General features: G+C 39.7%; 1 protein-coding gene across 5 annotated transcripts in view; it reads left to right on the top strand.

Annotated features, from left to right (window-relative positions):
* The window catches only part of ercc6 (excision repair cross-complementation group 6), a 40,969-nt gene that overhangs the window by 8,450 nt on the left and 11,974 nt on the right, over positions 1-20,545 (top strand). The window contains exons 2-7 of one of the 5 annotated variants that reach the window (XM_088086621.1): positions 527-657; positions 16,090-16,295; positions 16,450-16,678; positions 17,119-17,239; positions 17,342-17,456; positions 18,761-19,478. In XM_088086621.1, coding sequence (XP_087942747.1) covers positions 16,100-16,295; positions 16,450-16,678; positions 17,119-17,239; positions 17,342-17,456; positions 18,761-19,478 — 1,379 coding nt within the window. In that variant the 5' untranslated portion in view covers positions 527-657; positions 16,090-16,099. Of the gene's footprint in view, positions 1-526; positions 658-15,151; positions 15,266-15,290; positions 15,330-16,089; positions 16,296-16,449; positions 16,679-17,118; positions 17,240-17,341; positions 17,457-18,760; positions 19,479-20,545 lie in introns of those variants that run through there. The other 4 variants (XM_042502211.2, XM_042502209.2, XM_088086622.1 and 1 more) reach the window with 4 other exon arrangements.

Raw genomic sequence — 20,545 nt, 5'->3', positions numbered from 1 at the left:
TGGACGTATTCGATCACTCTGGACAAGAACACAAAGTAAAAACAAAACATCTGTTTTCTCTGGAAGCCAAAAAGTAGTCAGATTTACTGAAAATGTTTTTCATCCAAACAACAGATGTTAGTAATGTTAAATCAGCTGTTCTTTACTGGTAATAGTCACTTGAACACATTTCCATGTGAAGCAAAGCATCAGAGCTGATGAGCAGGTGAGACCTCACACAGTTGTGTTGATGCAGTGCAACTGTCAGTAAAACAGATCAAGTAATAATAAAGAGAGATTTTTTTTTCTAAAAGTGTGCTTTTTTAGCACAGACTTTCTGTAATAGTAAGTCTTTTATTTATTAGTTTATTGTGTGGCTGCTCATCACATGGCCACTTAACTGTGCAACCAATAGAAACATGTTCTGTTGTTTGAAAGCTCGGGCATATGCCCTCTATGAAGACATTAAAAACAACACAAAATGACATTGACAGAGTACTCTCAAACTGTGCCATTCTTTCTGAATATCATATTTTTTTCATTGCAGATCTTGAAGACATCAACCAAAGGATACAGAAAAATAAATACAGTTGTTTTCTCCAAAGCAACACAGTTTCTCTACAGAGCTTTCCCCCCGCAATGCTTCATTTTGTTGACAGCGCCTTTGACTCTTGCTGTGTGAGTACAGATTTTTTCGATCTTTCAAACAAAAGCTATTGAGAACATCCAGGAACCATCTGTGATTTTAGCTTATAGGCTAACAAAACTCTCATCATTAAGTATTTAGCTAAAAGGAAAAGTTAGGCACTATACCATGGATGTATAAAAAGAACTAGATACAGGGTTAGAGGTAGGGCCCTGTATATTTCTGTGGAAGTTATTCAGTGGCCTACGGAGCCAAAATAGTTCAACTCCTTTTGCATAAACTAACCTTGATCTTGCACATCCCTGGGCTGATAGAGCAGGCGCAGTAGACTTCTGTTGGCTTAGTAGCTAATTTCCAGTTCAGCCCTCTGCTAACTCAAATGAGGTTAAAATGATTTCATTATACCTCTCTTCCAGACTTTCAAAATGTTATCAAACCTAATGGATGAAATCCGATAGTGAAATTAGTAATTTTGCAGTGTTTGTGATACTCAAAAAATGTATCCACTGTTTGACGGACAACTCTTTCACTATGCAAGTCATGGGAAAGAGTCGTTTTAGACCCAGTGGCATCACAAGATATACCTGGAAGCTGTAGTATGATGTTCGCCAAAATATTGTATGTAAGGGAGTCAGGAGGTACAGGCCTGTCCTGCCTTCCCTTTCAGCCCACATGTCCTCAAAAACGCCCGGCAGAGATCCGCTGTGAGTGCACTTTTCCAGTTAAAAAATGAATTTATGCTGAATTCCTCTTGGTTCTTGGCTTCACTCACTTTAAGCTTGATGAGCTTGTTCCTCTCTGTTTCCTCCTGTGGAAGTCTCTGCACTCTCGTTTACAATCACCTGACAGTGCAGGGAACATTTGGACGATATTAGACCATTTATTTGTAATAAAATAAGTTGACATATCTCACACAATACATATGTCGAAGAAAATGTAGCAGTGAAAAAGCAGGTGTTACATTAAATATCAAAAATGCATTCCACAGAAAGCCAAACCTGTCCCCCAATGAGTAAAAAAATCTTAAGTCGTTGACTAATCTGCTGAAGAAAGTAATGCAAATAGAAAGCAGCAGAAATCTGGCAAACTTTGTCCAAATCAATCACTTTGTTTACCGTGTATGAAGAAGTGTTGCACTCTTCCTTTGGGGAAACATTTCCTGTTTTTCCTTGCACCATGTCTCGCTGTCCTCAGTCAGGAGTTCCCCTGCATGTCCACTCTGTGAAGACCCCAGGTCATCACAAACATGTGGCAAGATAACAAGACCTCATTTACCAGGATCATAGTTCCCCTCAGGATATTTCACAGCGAAGCAAAACTCACTATGGACAATAAAAAAAAAAGCCCTGACGGGAAACACAATTGCCTGTGTTGAAAAGTGACAATAAAAATGGCATGACCCTAAGCACCCGCTACTAAATTTAGACTGCAGGCGAGTAGTGAATGGGTGCTGGAGTCATGGAGTCTGACATGTGAAAGTTCAGTGCTCTCAAAAACTGAGATAAAAGATAACTAAGAAGACAGAAAACAACTAAAAACATCCTTAATCTCAATGAAGGCAAATAATAATGAATTCTTAAAATAATAAACAAGCAGGCAGGGGATTCCTCTTATGATGGATGATGTTTTAATGCCACTGAATGTTACAATCTTGCAGTGGGTTAGATGAGAAGATTGATACCACTCTCATGTTTTTGCACAACAGGTCCAGTATGTAGTATTAAGGGGGATATAATGGCAGAAATATAATATTTGTTATATGTTTTCATTACTGATTAATCACCTGGAAGGAAGAATGACGTTTTCTTTTCTTTGGAATGAGCTTTTTATATTTACACATGGAGCAAATCCTTTTATTTACAGTGTCCATTATGTTGTTTCTGTGGTAGCCTTGAAGGGACAAAAAAAACGCTGGTTCTAGACTTTGCTTTTTCGCATTGGCCACCATAGTTCTCTTGTGCGGGAGAGGATGAAGTTGCTTGCAGTCTGCAACCTCAAAGCCAGATGCCACTAAATCCTATGCACTAGACCTTTAACAGTATACCTTCCAGGATTTTCCTAACAAAAGAAAAGGTCTATAGATCTATACAAAGTGGGATGGGTCCTTTTTTGTGTGTCTGGGCATGATACATGAGTGTACTGAATTTCGTAATTGTAGGTGAAACTGGAACATTGGGGCTACACGTTAGGGGGTGTTGTGGAGTCATTTTGCCACATCCATTTCCGAACAACCAAAAACCCCAATTTTTTTCTTGCCAGGTCAGACATGCGTACCAAGGGTCATGACTTTTTGGGCATGTTGCGATCACCAAAAATGCAATTCATTGGGGTGAAAAATAACAATTCCTAGCATTCCAAGAGGGTCCTCACACAGTTCGTGCTCTGGCATTAAATACGCCAGAGTTAGCACGACTGCTAATTTACATACAATTTACAGGTAACAGACAATAGAAATAAAGAAATAAAAAGGGAAAAAAGCACAGAGAAGGGAAAAAAACAATACAACAATTCATACAGAGGACAAAAGTGCATTTACAATTTTGCAACGTTAGGGATGTTCCTGGGTATAGCACGCAGGTGAGGTCAGGACTTTGTGCCATATCATAAGCAGCAGGCATCCAAGAGGAAGCCATGAAAATTACAGACAGAGCAGGAATAAAAGCAAATAAAGCAAACAAGTGAAGCCGGGGTCTTTCACTTTTGTCAGCACTATTATTTACAAACGGTAACCAATAATTTGTGCACAGTATACCTTTAATTATGTAGCTAGAGCTGAATGTGGTCAGCCTGCAGGTGCTACTGTTTACTAAAAAAAACAACCACACTTCAATACATGCCTTCCCATAAACAACTATAAAACAACTATTTTGTATTATACATTTCAGTTTGTGTATGCTTTACAGATGTATTATGTATTATGCTTAACTGTCAGCTTTAAAGAGGTAGGTTGGTGTTTTTGAACTTTGAACAGACCCAGGCAAGCAGTTTCCACTGCTTCCAGCTTTTCGGTGTTAAGTATACGTATGAACAGATCCTTGACACCAGATCTTCATAATGAACTGACTATACTGAATTATCATTGTAACTGACTGAAACAGTAGCATTAGAGCAGAGCAGAGCTTTACATAGCTCAGCGGTCATATACAGTACCAGTTACCAGCCTCAACAACATCGCAAAATACTGTTTTCACACTCCGTGTGTGTGTGTGTGTGTGTGTGTGTGCGCGCGCGCGCGCGCGCGCGTGCGTGCGTGCGTGCGTGCTTGCGTGCTTGCGTGCTTGCGTGCGTGCGTGCGTCAGTCATCATGGCAAAGAGTGGTCTTATTGTCACCACTGTACCGGGAACTACCACAGAAGTGGTTTCGAGTATTTTGGCAGGTGTTTATATATTTATATGAAGCCAACAGAGCTGAGTGAGAAGAGGCAGGAAGGAAAGACAGTTGTGGGTAAAGAGAGGAAGGGGACATGGTTGGCAGCAGCAGGGAACAGTGTTTTCCTTGGTCGGATCACTTTAAAGTGTGACCTGGTGGTACAGAGGATGTGGTGGAAGAAAGAGGATGCACAAAAACACAATAAGATGGAGAAGAATAGTAGGCATTTTATGGTTTCTATATTTGCTCTTTCCCTTTCTCTGGACCAGGTCTGAAAGCTCCCTGCTGACCTGTAAAACACGGAAAGCATTTATTTCTCCTCACTGACACAAATCCTTTGCTGATACTTCGTCCCAAAGCTGATATCAGATTGGGTTGCATGCAGCTAACTCTTGGCTCTTAGGCATGGCACTTTATCTATTCCAGAGTTGGTCTTTCACTTTCCCAGCAATACTCCCCATTTATCTGGATATATCTTTGGTGTATATACATAAATCTGCTGGGCTAGAGTCCTGTGCACTCTTGGCAAGAGGTGTGCAGTTGACTCAATCTCTACAGTAAAGGGTCACATGATGGTCACAACCTCGTTTCCTCTCAATCTCAACACAGCCGACTTTGTGTTTACCCAACTAATTCAATGTACTTTTTATGCATTGATGAGATACAAAGCATTTGTCATCAGTCTGGTGTGCATTAGATTTGCCAAGTCTCTGTTGAAAGTCTGGAAACCACAGCATACAGCCAGATAAAAGAATGTGTAAGAGGGTGAGAGAGGATACTAATTATCAACCCAACTAAGTCACCGCTGAGCTGGAATTTGAAAGGATTTGGTGTAGAACTTTATATATTTTTCTAACGCACTCTGTTGTTCTACAAGATTGGTCATCACCTCCCACACATGATATCTTTGTGCAGCTGGAAATACTTCTGACTTTGCAATAAAAAATGGGTCTCAGAAGACTTCAGCATGTTTTATTTGGTCCACTAAAGAAATCAGATAATCTTAATCATGCGTTTTGTTTCCCCGGTCAGTTTTCCCATCAGATCGCTCTAACAGCAGGTTTAAGAATGGGTTATTTGTGTACAATTACATATGTGTTAGAGAATTAATTGGCAGTATCTGAAATATCTTATTTTACACTCAGACCTGCAGCACACTACAACAACAGGCAGTGTGCAGCAAGTGTGACGAGTGATGCAGTATCTCTGCTTTTCAGTCCACTGGGGACAGCCGGGAAGCCAGTCAGGCCTCCCTGTTATCGCCCCGATTACATCCACGGCTACAGAACATACCCTGCAGCTCTGTTTGCTCCTTGCTGTATGGAGTGTGGTGTGCTTCTAATCATGCAGAGTGTGGACAGGGGCCAAGCTGGTGGGGATAAAGGGTAAGTGCGGCAGAAGGGCGGAGCAGATGAGTGAGCTGCTAACAAAGCTTTTGGCTAATTTATGACTCCCTGGGCGGAGCAGATGGGGCCTGGTCGCAGCTCCTTGACCGTGAGGGGCGCCCTGCCCGGGCTCAACACCCTCTGATCCCTACACTGGAGTAAATAAACCAGTCAAAACCCTGACAAATTGAGAGCTGCCTGAGCAGCCTATATCGTCCCCGCACTACACTCCATAGGCCTGGTGTAAATCAGCTGGGTGTCAGAGAGAGGGAGAGGCAGACAGAGGGAGTGATGGACAAAGGGTTCCCTTGAGGCCAAATTCCCAAGAGAAATAAAGCTCTCTGCTTCTTATCATTGTGTGGCTTTAGTTGAGTTTTCTTGGGCAGACACATAAACTTACTGCATGCATCCAGACCATCTTACAACAGGACAATATAATTAAAATACCAGTTTCTATTAGACTAAAAAGGTCACGACATCTGACATTCTTTATGTCCAGTCAGTCTGACTTTTTGTTTAATTGAGCCTTTGTGGTTTGACCCTGGCTTTTGCCTGTCCACATGTCCTTGAGTAAGACACTGAATTTCAAATAGCATCTGCCAAATGAATGTATATTGATCTTTTTAATGGTAAAATACATTTTCTGTAATCCTTTAACCTCTGAGCTTATAAAACCCATAGACTGTATATATAATGTTGCTACCTTGACGTCACCCGTTGGTTTCTGGACTGCCGTTTTGAGGCTGAGTTTGGCATTTTGGCCATTGCCATCATAGTTTTTTGTGGGAGCCAGATGTGAACCATATTTGGATGAGAGGTTGGCGCTGTGGAGGAGCGAGGGATACATCAAGACTGTGATGAGACCATGCAGGCAGCCTGTCACTCAAGTGGCCCTCTCTTACATATGCGTAACTTAGGCTATAGTAAAATGTAAAGGGTGCGTTACCAAAACAGTTTATTCCTGTACAGTTGTTATGGATGTTGAAATTAGCCATAGAGACCAAAACCGTTTATTTGTACCAGACTGTAAACATGTTTATTTCTGCTGTAAAGATGGGCATTTTAACATGGGGGTCTGTGAGGATTTCCTCTGTTTTGAAGCAAGCCTGAAGTGGCCTTTAGAGAAACACACTGCACTTTTTTGGCACTTTCACATTGGCTTTATTTCTCACCTTCAAGGGCTGTTTTGTTGTTCAACAACAACAAAAGCGAAACAAGGCCACATTTTGTAACTCCTGAAAAGTATTTGGGCATATTTAACAGCAGCGTGATCAAAAAATTAACCTTTTCAACTGAAGTGCACAAAAGTTTCCTGACTGTGACAAATTAATTTTTTGGCAGTGGGGTCTTGTGAAACAGCCAAAGATTATTTCTGTATCTGTAAGTGATTTATTTATGTCATAGGGGTAAAATCGTTTTTTCTTTTTTTCCCACTTGACTTGACACTATCATTAAACACTCCGGGGATTCAACCTACTGTACATCATGTAAGTGCAGAGTTGGCAAAAAGTGTTGCTTCCTGTTCCCAGGACACCCAGAGTATTTCTCAACATGCTGACGGGAAGAGTTTTAAACTTGAAGCCTGACCTGACCTTTGATACCTAGCTTGTCCCACTCACTGATCCTCTTGGCCTTGACCTTCTTATCCAGACTTTTTCATCCAAGTTTTGTCAAAGAATAAATCATAATCTTTTCATCCATTTCCCTTAAACAAGCTTAGACACACCAGATTTTGAATAACAAGTTTATGCCCCTCCATTATTGTCTGTCCCCTTATGAACCATTGTATGATTACTTCAGCAACTTATTTCAGCCCGTCATCACCACTGATCCCTGCTCTATTGCTCGAGTTTACTGCAAATCTGTTGATATGCCCATAAAGCTAATTGCCCAGTGGGCGAGGTCCCTGGTGTGCAGAAGTCCCCTGGTTAAAGTTTTGTGTGTTCAGTGCACATTTCCAATGATGGTACACATGTTTCTGATTATACGGAGAGAACAAACACACAACAAACAATAGAGCTGTTCAAATGTTCTCCAAAGATGTAACCCATGTGGGAAAAAAAGCATCAAACCTATATAGCGCTACAGGGTAGCGGCACAGAGAAATGTGAAGAATCCGACTCTTGACTGCTAGTGATGAAAGGCATGGAAAATCACAGCTCACAGCCAAAATAGTCAAAGAAACTTAGCGTTATTGAATTTGACATTTGGAAACATTTTAGCTGTGGCAGTGAATGAGTGAATATTATTGGTCCGAACTTGGGTGATGGAAGTTGTCAGTATTTATTTACCTTGAGTCTTGATTTTTTTGTGGTTAAGAAAGAGCAACACATTTGTGCAAATTATTGTTAGAATAAAGATATCAAACAGTTTAATGACAGAAAGAGGCCTCAAGAGAAGTGGGATGAGAGGTGGAGGGAGAGAGGAGGATAACTTCACAGTGTTTGCAGACAAACGTCAGAGGGCAGCTCAGCAGGTGGTTGCACATCACTTTGAGTGGGATTACACACACAAACACACATTTAGACACAGAAAAATAAAATGTTAAAGTGTTTGGGGTCTATTTCGATCCTGCGTAAACATTTGAATTACTGATTGTAAGTTCTTGAAAATAAAATATAAGTTTGCTGGGTGGCTTCTAGCTCACTGGGTGAAGTGTGTGCCCCATATAGGCTGAGTACTTGGCCACGGCCCGGGTTTGAATCTGTCCTGTTGCTCTTTGCTGCATGTCATTCCCCCTCTCTCGGCTCTCTTTCCTGTCATTCTTCAGCTGTTTCATAAAGGCCATAAAAGCCACAAAAATAATTTAATTTTTTTTTGTTTTGGCAGAACTAGATATTGTAGTAGTAGTTGTTTAGTGTATTTGTCATTTTTCTTATGTTAGGTTTCCAGTTCAGTTTAGTTCTTGTTAGTTTCCAGAGTGGGTTTGCTTGTTTCAGTGTAGTTTTTATTGTTTAGAAATGTTTGGCTTTAGTTAAGTTTTGTTTTGAGTAATATAATATTGGGGGGAATATTACAGAAGCCAAGAGAGGCTTGGTGAATTTCTTTTCTTTTTCTTTTTTCTTTCTTTTTTGTGAGCAATGTTGCCCAAATGTCAGATAAAACAGAGGTTTACAAAGAAAAGATCTCTTTCTTATAAAATCAGAAGGAGATAATATCACCTACACAGGAAATAATGGGAGATAGGAGATATTATCTTCTTAAGATATATGTAGGTGCTGGCCAACATTACCTGTAAAATAAGTAAATAAATAAATCACCTAGCCTCTGGTCTAAGGGCTTACAAACACAAGACTTTTTAAGTCAACTGACTCACAATCATTTAGACATCTCAGTTGCAATACAGTATGCACCAATGCCTCCAAATTCTTGTTGTGTTGACAAATATGACCAAATTGACAAAGACGTAATGACATTTTCTCTGTATTTATATTTTATTTTAGTTAATTTTAATAAGCTCACATTAATTTTCACTTAGTTTTAGGTTATTTTTCTAAAGTCCATGCAGTTTTGATTATATTTCAGTTAACAAAAATGTTTTTTCACCCCTACGTTTAGTTTTTATTTTAGTTGTAGTTAGCTATGATAACCTTGATCCAGGCCTGTAGGCCTGTCTATCATCAGCTTAGTAACTGGGCATTTATGTTTCAACAATTTGTGTACCAACTCTGGAAAACAGGCATCATTAAAAGTGAAAAGAAAAAGCTGGGACCCAGGATGTAAAGTCACCAGTCTAGCCATCTCTACATCTGTTGCACTGTATTCTCTCTGCTTGTGTCAACTTGTGTTTCAGGCTGTGCTCTGTATCAAGGCACTGCTGCCACTGTGTATCTCCAGAACGGTCCTGATCCCATTGTTGTGGTACACAGCTATCACTGGCTGGAGTCGACCAAGCCACATCTAAGAGAAGGCTATATTTATCACTGAAAACCAATGGATGCCCAAGCTAGCTCTCACACACCGAAACACAAATACACACTCTCACACACGTGCGCACACACACATCTAAAAATGCATGTGCACATACAGAAAACTGAATCTACAATGCGGTTCTGGCGGTTTCATGTGACACGTCACTGTACCACACAGGCCTCGTCCTGATTCTGTCTGATGGGGCTTGTTCCAGCTGTGTTTGAGGGCTGCTAAATACACAATACTCTGTGAACCAAGTAAAGTGTCGACACAACCTGACCCGGAGGAGTTAGACATATGTTAGAAACGTGTTCTGTCCTGGTCAGAACCTGTTTGCATGGAGGTGTTTTCCTGTTCACTCTAGGAATCACTTTAAAACCTTTTATAGGAGGATAAATATTTAAACACATTTCCTTTAGCTCAACATTTTGGACGATCCACCTCCGAAGCTAATTTATGTCAAGATGTTTATAAGAGCACAGTAGTGAACAGTTGCCGTGTGGTTATGTGTGCACAAACATACATAAACGCACACCTGCTGCTGAGTGAAATCACAAGCAGATGCATTACGCATCTACTGTAGCATGGCAGAGGTCTGATGCACCCGGATGAGAACCCAGCCCACCCTTGTAATTATTATCAGACACACACACACCACGTACTTACTGGGACGGGGGAACACATGGGAGACATTAGCACTGTCACTATGGCCACACACATGTAGGCCTAAATTACACCGTGGTTTGAATGCACATTAATATAGACACGATGATGCTTTACTCATGTTGATTTATTAACCAGTCTGTGGCTTAAGAAAACATTGTGGATGTCGTCTCTTCCCAGTTAAAAGCTTTGGCTTTCACTCAACCCAGATGTTCCACTTAACTGCACAAAATTGTGGACATCACCTGCAGAAATGCAATGATTTAACAATATGTGTGCATATGAGAGGATGGTATACACCATTTTTCTCCATGGCCTATAGCCACAGAGAGAGAGCTGGATATGCATGCATATATTTACACACCCACAACTAAAAACTATTTTCTACAAATGTATGTGCACACATGCTAGTTTTTGATCTAATTATATCTTTGGAAAAATGTAATTATTTCATGAATAAATATGTCATTTTAAATGGTGACACCCAAGTAAGCTTCTGTATAACTACAGGTAAATCTCAGTAATGAATCCAAAAGTCAGTGTTGGTCTAAGGGCAATATTAGGCTGGTTTATTACACACAGGGTGACTCACAGCAATTCTATAAAAGTAGTTAACAGCTGAAGCATCCATCCTGCTACAGGGGTATGGCTGACCATCAGCAGGCTGATGCACTGGATGACCAAAAACCTCACTATGGATAATCCCTTTTTACCCAACAGAAAAACACCCAAATAACTACCAGTTGCCACAGCAAACCTAAAATAATATCATCACAACTCAACAAGTTAACTCCCACTGCACCAGCCGCGGGACTAAAAAAGACAGAACTGTGAATGAAAATGTTTGATCTAGTGGAAATCAAATAAAACTATTTTAAATAAACTCTGTGAAGTAAATGGCAACCAGTACAAGCCTGTGAACTGAACACAGCAGATGTTAGTCCCAATCTAACCCCAGGCAACTATAAGAATAAAAATACCTCAACACGGCCACTGAACCTGGACAGTTATGACCCTTAAAAAAAAAAAAAAAGATAATAATAATAATAATAATAATAATAATAATAATAATAATAATAATGATAATAATAACGGTTAAAGACCCACATTTTGTAATTCAATATTTTTTTATTTTAAAAAATCCTATAATATTCAATATCTTTTTAAAAACAAAAAGAAACCCAGGCACAGTTACAACTTTCTTAAATGTGTTTGTGTGTACTGGGGGGTAAAACAAAATGCCCTTCAGCAGTGGAATTTTTCTGGAGTTTAAAGCCAGAAAAACATCAAATACATGCATGTACTCTGAAAAGAATAAAATAGTATTTCTACATTTTGAAGGGGGACATGACCACATGAAAAAAAAGCTCAAATTTCACTTTTTACTGGGCACGCACCACAAAACACAAGAGATTTTCCTAAAAAATGTCTTTGATAGAATGTTCAAAATGTAAAAGTGTAAGTATAAGGTACAAATCAACAGTACAGTTTACAAGAGGGGAGTCTCTAAAAGCTAAAATCTCATTTCATCATAATCCAATTGAGTAATAAGACAGGTCATGTTTGAGCAAGATCCTTGACATAATAAGTAACTTATGCATCACAGGAAAAAAAGAACGACCTTGTAGTGGACCATGAATGTAAGACAAAACGTTCTCTCCGTAAATTCTTTGTAAAATGATTTCATCCTTGAGACGTTCGTCATGTTTCAGGCATCTGCTAAAGGCCATACAGACTAAAACACACTTTATCATAACATGACGATAACGGATGAAACACAGCTTCCCTCTCATCACCACACGGAGAAGTATTTTGCAGGGAGCACCTGTGGACATTTGTTGCAGTGTATTGTGTTACTTCACTTACCCCTTTATGCACATAAAACTCAGCATGTTGTGGGACCCGAACTCTGCAGAAAGTCTCTGAATAAAGCAAGCCCACCATGCTCCGCTCATGTTAACTTCACACATTAATGTTCTCTCTTTAAATCTCGCTTCACTTGTTATTCTACTGTGGGGATGCTAAGCAGAACAGAGCAGCAGTGTTAACATCACACCACCGCACCCTCTGGGATTTGCACTCTACCCTCCTACACCCCATAAATCTACTTTCCTCTTGCATACAAAGAGGCAGGATTTGTCTTATATGCACGCATGAATGCATGCACACACATAAAGTTAAGATGGACAGCTTTGCCACCCACTAAATCCAGTGAGCTCGGTGTGGTCCATCAGCTAACTTTTCCTTAAATTATGATGTGCAGACAACACAGCCATATACATACATATTATCTTCTCCTCCTCCCCTGTGATAAAAGTCGTCAAGAACTGCTTGAATAAGCAAAAGATGGAGGGTGAAGACAGATGGGGGAGTTTACATTCCTCTCCACAACTCAACCTCACAGTCACAACATCATGTGAATGTGTCAGTTTATTTCCCACCGTAGGTGATTCATCAACATCGTGATGGTTTATTTGACTTATTCTGACTCCTATCTGTGGGCCTTTTTATCAACTAGCCAGACGACAACCAGCAAAGAAAACATTTTGTGTGTGTGGCAGCTACCTGATTTCAGCTGTGCACAGTGCAGATTTTAATTAAACTACAAGTCAAAGCCTATTTCTCATTTGACACACTTTCCTTTTTTTGGTTCAGTACTTTTTAAAGTCAAAGCCCATCCAGCATCTCCAGAGAGGTTACACTGAAGGTGACCCACATTATGAGTCAAGCAAATGAAATAGACCAGTGTCTCCTTCTTCCACTTTCTGAGCCAAGTTTGACAGTAACATCTGTCCCTATATGGATATAGCTGCTTACACAAATAACACTGTTTGGAAAGATTGCTGGCCTTTGCTCAGGCACTGCGGTACAGGCAGAGAAGATATTTTTAATTAAGCCTTTCGTTTATTGTTGCAAGACACTGGAAACAAACTTCCTCTGCAATGCAAGTGGTTAGTGCTGCTCATGTTTGTAACATCCATGAAGTGAAGGCTTTCCTGTTTGAACCAAACTCCATTAAAAAGGGATTGATGCTTTGCAGAGGAATAGGGAATTTTTTGAAGTGGCTTATTGGATGGTGCCGTTATGCAAGGTCTGGCTAGACTGCACCCTGATTGCAACATACAAACTCTCTTGCTCCCACTTTAACACATAACATCTAACTGGTGCTTCAGCTGATTATGCAAAACTACATCAAAACAGTTTTACGGTTTAAAAACTACTGCTACTCATTCGCAATGAAAAGTAGCATATAGTTGAGTGAGTCTGGAATATTTGGCAGCCTACATCTGAATTGACACTGAGTAAAGCATAGGTGTGTTTGACTAAGGTATGAGGGCAGGCCAATCCTCTGCAGACCAAGGAAATTTTTTTTGGACGGGGGGTGTTGGGTTGCGATCAGGAAAATGCTAAAGTTGTGAAAGAATTCATAGTAGTTGATTGCAGACATCTTGGTTTCACACCAGAGATTATTAAAGTCAAAAAGCAGGCGATTGTTATTAAATGGTAAGATTTGCCAAAAACTTCACAAAAATACTATAAATATGTAGTTTGTGATTAACTAGCGTACAATATTAAAAGTTGTCAGGGGCTATTTGTTAATTATGAGAGGGGAGGGGGTGGTGCAAAGGGGGTTAGTCTTTTTGAAATAATTCTTTAAACTCTGAGGAGTGACTAATGTTTTTTATTCTGGCTTAAGGGAGGGGTATACGTCTTTAAATGGCTATATCTTGTCGGGTAAGGGTTTATTTTACCACCAATTTTTAAAGAAAACATGCCTTCCAAACCTCATGTTTTCTTTAAAAATTATACCACTTTGTCATAGCCAGAAACTGTAAAAACAGAAATTATTGTTGGACTTTAAAATTTCTGACAGTTCTTGTACACAGTATGTGGGGCAAAGGCTGTCAGAAAAACACATAACCAAATTTAAGCTTAAAGTAGTGATCTTCCATTAAAATCACTTTATTCTACATCTCGTTTAAATCTTGCCAAATATAAACCATTTGCAGTAACTAACCAGCATGCATGACAAGAGTGTATTTTCAACTCAGGATTTTGTCTTAAACTTTTCCCTTTTGAACATCAAATGGTCAATTTTTAAAATCATAACAACTGATTTATAATTTTAATTATGCTGCCATCTCTTCTTGAAATAACTTACAGAAGGACCTGAAATGTCAGACCTGATTACTATGGGGGAATTTAAGTCTGTTTTAAAGGATCAAGAAAAAAGCATTCTTGGATAATGTGTTTGGTACTCAAATTCTTACTGCAATCGAAACTGCACTTTCATTTTTTGGACTGTATTTTGTGTTGCATTTTAACCAGATGTCTTTTTCTGGTGTGTGACACTTATACTTATCTGCTTGTTGTTTCTTGTTGTAACAGTGAGGCTCAAGGGAAAATATCTGTATTTTCGATGAGGGTAAAAAAAACCCTCACAAAACAAACTCACAAAAAGTTCCACCCCAGTGAACCCCCTCCACTGATAAATAAAAAACAGTCCCTTAACCACTAAAAAAGCTACTGTGAATGTGCTTAACCTTTTAACACCTGGATCAACATCAGTTTTCTTGTAATGTCTTCAGGTGGCTCTCACAGGCATCTAAACCTCTGAAACCCCTTAGAAAATTGGTTTAAATCATTTTTTTTTTAATTTTGGAAAAAAGGCAATGAGCAAATTTGAACGAAATGTCCTGCAAATGGCAAAAACTATGATATAAAGGTATAAGGGGATTCTATAATATTATTATTATTTTAGCACTTTCGTAAGGTCATTTTCATATTTGTTTTACTTTTTTGTTGTTGCTTATTTTCAGGTAATTTTCTTGTAATTTTTTTGTAGATTTCTTGCTAATTTTTTGGCCATTTTCTAAGTTGCTCATTGCCTTCCTACTCGCATGCCTTTGAAAGAAATCAAACCAATTTGCTCATGTTTTAAAGACTTAAATGCTAGTGAAAGGTGTCTTAATGCAACCCAAGAGAAGTGATGTCAGTCCAAGTGGTAAAGGGTTAAACTGCAGCCCAACTACTAGTTAAGCTAATAATTGCAACATAATTACCCTCCAACACTGCAATCAACAAAATGTTGCATTAGACAGGAGTGTGTGTCCTCTCCACCACAGTAAGTGGTTTTGTGGTGCCATCTAGAGGACCAGAGCCTCGTGCAGCTGTGCGCCTGCAGGGGGCGCTGTTCAACAAGTTACCCATTGATCAGAGAGCACAGCCTCCTCTGGCACCGGAACCAGGAAGCTTTAAAAGCAACATGACATAAAACCAAGCCAGTGATGTTGTGTAACTGCTGGTTGTGTAAGTAATTTCTGTCATTGTCGCTTAGATGCTCGGTTTGACGTACCAGACAACCGACAACGAAGTAATGTTACCCGCCTATCGTTTGTGTCCGTGTGTGTTGGTTAATTCAGACTGAGCGGTTGCTGGTCGCCGATATAGCTGATGATGCTCGGCTAACTGTTAGCTTAGCAGGCTAGCCTAGCCACGTAAACAATGGACAGCTGTGAGAGACTTAAATGTCTTTAACTGAACTGAAATGTGTGTGTTTCAACAGTCGACCTAACTTAATGTAGTATTCCCCTCTACTAGAGCAGGTATTTGACATTTTTATTTCATTTTAAGACGCTAACTGTAATTATTTTACAGAATAATTAGCTTGAATCAGTTAGCTGTTATACAAGTTAACATTACTGCTATTGACAGCTAATTAAGTCCGGTAGTTAATGTAAGAACCTTAGGTACAAAATTACGTCAATCCGCAATAACGAAACTTTTATTTTTATTATTTTATGCTAAATTGCACAAGGTTCATTTTATACTGTTATTTTAAAGAGAGATTGTTAAACAATTAATCAAAAGGAAAAAGACTGATCTATAAAGTAACACAAAATATACAGGGAAACAAAAAAAACTATATACAGAGGGGTGTCAGTAATTCAACTAAAAAGAAGAATATTGAAATCTTCACAAATTTCATTTATTTTCACTGCTGTACTAGTCCTCCCATGTATTTTTTTCTATGTAGTGTCTGATTTCTATCAATAATAACATCAAAGCCAGGGTTTAGAAGATGCATTCATGGTGTGTTTGACATTTGAATGACACACTGACTCTGTTTGCAGCTGCATCACCATGCCTGTAGACGGTTCAGAGGACCAGGTGCCCTCCTCTCTCTCCAGCCCTGCCAGTGCTGCTCTCACCCCTGGAGGGACAGAGGAGGATGGGGCCACAGGGGGATCAGCAGTCTGCTCTTTCCCTGAAAACAGTCAGGGCACTGAGGCTGCTTCAGCTTATCCTGTCAGCACAGGACCTGGAGAGGGCAACAGTGGTAAGCTATGCCACTCTTGCATTAAAAGAAAATAAAAGAAATTTGGGAGTAACATTATAGATAGCTTTGACTTGTCAAACTGATCCATGAGTAACTAAGAAAGTCATGGCTGTATCTCACACTCTCATGTATCGTCATCTGTGGTGCGGTGCAGGTGGTAAGAGGTCAGGAGCACTACTGCAGATCAACCGACAGCGCATCCAAGCAGCATCTGCCAGTTCAGGGGCTGATGAACTTGGTGAACTCGGTGTGGCTGTGTATGACCAGGATGTCCTTGAGCAAGGTGTCCTGCAGCAAGTGGACGAGGCTATCCAGGAGGCCAGTCATGCTGCTGCCAAAGCTGAGGCAGAGAAGGAATACCACTCTGTGCTCGATGATGTCAGGTAAATGACAATAACGGTAAATATTCAGAGCTCTGAGATGGTTTTCCTGAGTTTTCCACTTGCCAGAATGATGTGTGTTGTGAATGTTGTGACAGTCCTTTGATCTAACTCTTCATGTTTTGTTCTGATGTAAGGAATTTTTTGTTAAATTAAATCATAAGATTGGTTTGAGATATGTTTTTATGTTATTGTTTTTTAATTCCTTTAGAGATCATTTTGTTTAGTAGCAGTGGAAACGTGTAATGATCATTCTGTTCCTCCAAGACTTATCTACAGTAGCATTTTTGACTTTGGATCAGATTCTGATAAAAGACTAAATTGATTTTTAAGAAGTGCAACCAGGTCCTTTGCTATCTTCACATCTTTATGATTTCAAAATAACAACAAACCTTAAAGGGGCTGATAAATCTTCCTCTGATTTTTCTCGGTGTGTGTTTCAGGTCTGTCACAGCATCTCTGAAACAAATCAACAAGATTATCGAGCAGCTGTCTCCCTACGCTGCCTCCAGCAAAGATATCAGCAGGAAGATTGAATCTGTCAAACGACAGAAAGAAAATAAGGTAAAAGACTAAATATGACTAACCTTTAAATTAAAACTGTATGTTTTACACGACAAAGTGAAATTAAATACTTATCGTGACTGTTGTAATGATGACATTCAGGAGAAACAGCTGAAGAAAGTCAAAGCCAAACAAAAGCGACTTCAGGCCATTCTGGGAGGAGAGGGTGCAGAAAGGGTGGAGGCTGAGCTCCTGGCCGAGGATGATGAAGAAGAAGGTAAGGTGTCTTTTAACCTTTGATTAATTTTCAATTTATTTACTACAAGTATTGTCCACCTAGTAATGGGGGGGATCAGTACTGGGTCACATAAAGCAAAAAAGTGCTTGTTCCCTGTTTTCTATAGATAATGTGAAACCAGGGTCATATTCATCACTGTCCAAAGTGAAACAAAACAAAGCAGAAATAGAAACAATGCAAAGCATTCATACCAGTTGCAGTTACGGTGGCCAAGAATGCTATTCTATGGCATTCCTTATTTAGGGAGATGATTGCAAGCAAAGGCTTGAATAGATATTGGAAGGTTAAAAATACACTGCACGATGCAGTAGTGGCTGCAGATGTTCATATATGTTACACATTCAGCAAATATCACCCCTATTAACTTAAAAGATATATCAAATATTCTGAAAGATGTGCATTGTGATCAGACAAATTTCACAAATTTGTGTATAACATTTTTACAACTCTAACTTACCATTTTGTTTAAATGTTAAAATAAAATAGTCTTTCAGATCTGCTTGCTCCTGTTTGTTGGAAATGTTAGAAGTGAAAACCAATACATCTTTTGTGAAAATCTAATATAACCGAGATATAACACACTAAACCATTCCAAACAAACAACATTTTGTTAATGTTCTCTGAAAAAGACAGTTACTTTTGCTACTATAATAACAATTCCCACCAACAATTTGCTGCATTATATCCAGTACATAACCAAGTATGTTTGACATGAATAATTTGCTTTGTTTTATTAGAGCTGAACATGAATGGTACAGACACCAACTCGACATCATAGATGGCTTTTAGAGCAACATATTTGAAGAGCGGTGCTACATCCAATTGTGATTCAGTGCCAATTTAACCTTCTAAGAAAATTCATGAAAAGTTGATTTGTTTGTTTATTATGAACAAACAAATCTAAATATAGCTTCATATATAAATGTGTACTGTGGAGTTGTCTCATAAACAAAAGCATTGTTTTTTTACACTCAGGGTTTCATACTAAAATGCATTCTGTGCATCCTTCAGGCCTAACAAATGTGTTTAACACATTTCCTTCCTCACAGGGCATAAATGGATAAAAAAAAAAAGAGGAAAATGGAAAAAAAGAAAGTAAATAATTAAGAAAGAAAAAGAAAGAAAGAAAGAAAGAAAGAAAGAAAGAAAGAAAGAAAGAATCTTTTAAAACCTTGTTGCCCTACATCAGGCATCTTCGTCCTCATGTTGGTGCATGAGAGGCAAACAAAATGGGACCTAATTCAAACTGTATCTAACCCTGCCTGATGTGTGTGTTGTACCAGAAGCTGGGCCGTCCACACTGGGCAGCATGCTCATGCCCGCTCAGGAGACCGAATGGGAAGAGCTTATCCGGAAAGGTCACATGACTCCTTTTGGAACACGAATCCCACAGAAGGAGGAAAAAAAGGAGCCCCGAAAAGTGATGCTTGCTGAGAACTCTGCCTTTGACCTGTACTTGGCGGACCAGGCAAAGATGGCTACTGAGAGGAGGAGAGTCCCTCTTCTAAAGAAGAAGAGTAGCTCCAGTCTTAGCCCTGGTGATAAGGCCAAGGGAAAAATTAACATAATTGTTTCCCCTTCCAAGAATAAAAAACTAAAGAAGCGCATGCGAAAGCTCCAGATAACTGCTCTAAAAGCTCATCCTAAGGCTCGGCCCAAGGCTGAGCCACAGCTCCCGAAGCCAAAGAGGAAGGGCCACACTGAAGGAGAGGAGACAGACAGCGAGGAGTCAGAGTACCTGCCCAGTGATGAAGGCATAGATCCTGATCAGGAGGAGAGAGAAGCCATGGAGGAGGGCTTTGGGGAGGACGATGAAGAGGAATATGAATTGAAACCATACAAGAAAAAAAGGGAAGGGAAAGGGAGGAAGAAGGTAATGAAAAAAGAGGAGAGTGAGGAGGAATACTGCCCTGAGAGTTCAGATGAAGAGGAGGAATCCAAGGGTAAAGTCAAGAAAAACAAAGATGATGGAGATGTGGAGTACTACAGACAGAGAATAAGGTATGATCATTTATTTGCTGCTGTGAACTTGCCGAAATTATTGATTTTTTTGCCGTTTGTTTAGAGTTCATGAACGGTAGATTTGTTCTTGGATGCAAAGGGGCCAAAAGTTTGTGTCAGCAAGTCCTCTTCTAAAGAGAATGCATACATCGGGGCCTGTAAATAACATGCTCAAAAAACGCCAGTTTGAGCCTTTAACTTTGCATCACATTTGCGATGGCAATGGTGCAAATGTGCTATTGTTATTCCCTTTAGTTAAGGAGAAAAGCAGTGGCTTTCTGCTGGCTCCATAGTGCAGAAGGAGAGTTAATCCCAGATGAGATTGGCAGCTGTTTCTTGACTAAGCAAATTCACTCCCTGCTCTTCTTCTCTCTCTCTGCTCTCACACTGGCCTAATTATCCTCCTGCACATGGTTTTATACACTCACTCACTCTAATGCTCAAATTAATGGAAGAGCAGCCCTAATGAGATTTCATATTTATAGCTGCCAAATAAATTGTGTTGGCATGTGTCCTTTTTCTACACTACAGTGATTGAATGTCAATTCAACAGCATAGACACGGCATGGATGGTGAGGCTAGCTTATATGAGGAATGATATTATTAGAGCAGGCGGTATTTGTAGTTGGGTGGGGGGTGGAGTGGGGGCAGAAAAGTGTAATTAACTGAACCAATGCTTAGTCTTGACTTAATTAGAGAGTGTGGTCTCCCAGGCCCAGCTAAAGGACCAGTTTTGTGGCAGGGTGACAGGACCAGGCCCAAATGAAGATGGATTCTTATCCTCTCCACCTCACACCTTTCTGGGGAACTCGCACTACTAATTGTCTGTATCAATCTTCATTTGCTGCGCGACGACTGTGCCTCTAACTGCCCTCTCTCCTGCACCATTAAAATTGTTCTCCTTTACATTTCCCTTTTTGCTGTAGATGTTCCACTGCTCAAGGGAAATACCCACAACTCAAAACATTTGCTATCCACACACCTGTGTGGGAAGGTCTTAAAATAAATCTGTTAGTGTGAGAGGTGCAAAGGTGTATCAATCCATCCATTGGATATACCTGCTTACC

This window comes from Plectropomus leopardus, chromosome 13 (genome assembly GCF_026936395.1).
Source record: "Plectropomus leopardus strain MGB_pleo_1.0 chromosome 13, ASM2693639v1, whole genome shotgun sequence".
Lineage (NCBI taxonomy): Eukaryota > Metazoa > Chordata > Actinopteri > Perciformes > Serranidae > Plectropomus > Plectropomus leopardus.
The sequence above is the reverse complement of the archived record's forward strand: the minus strand, read 5'-3'. Positions and strand labels throughout refer to the sequence as shown.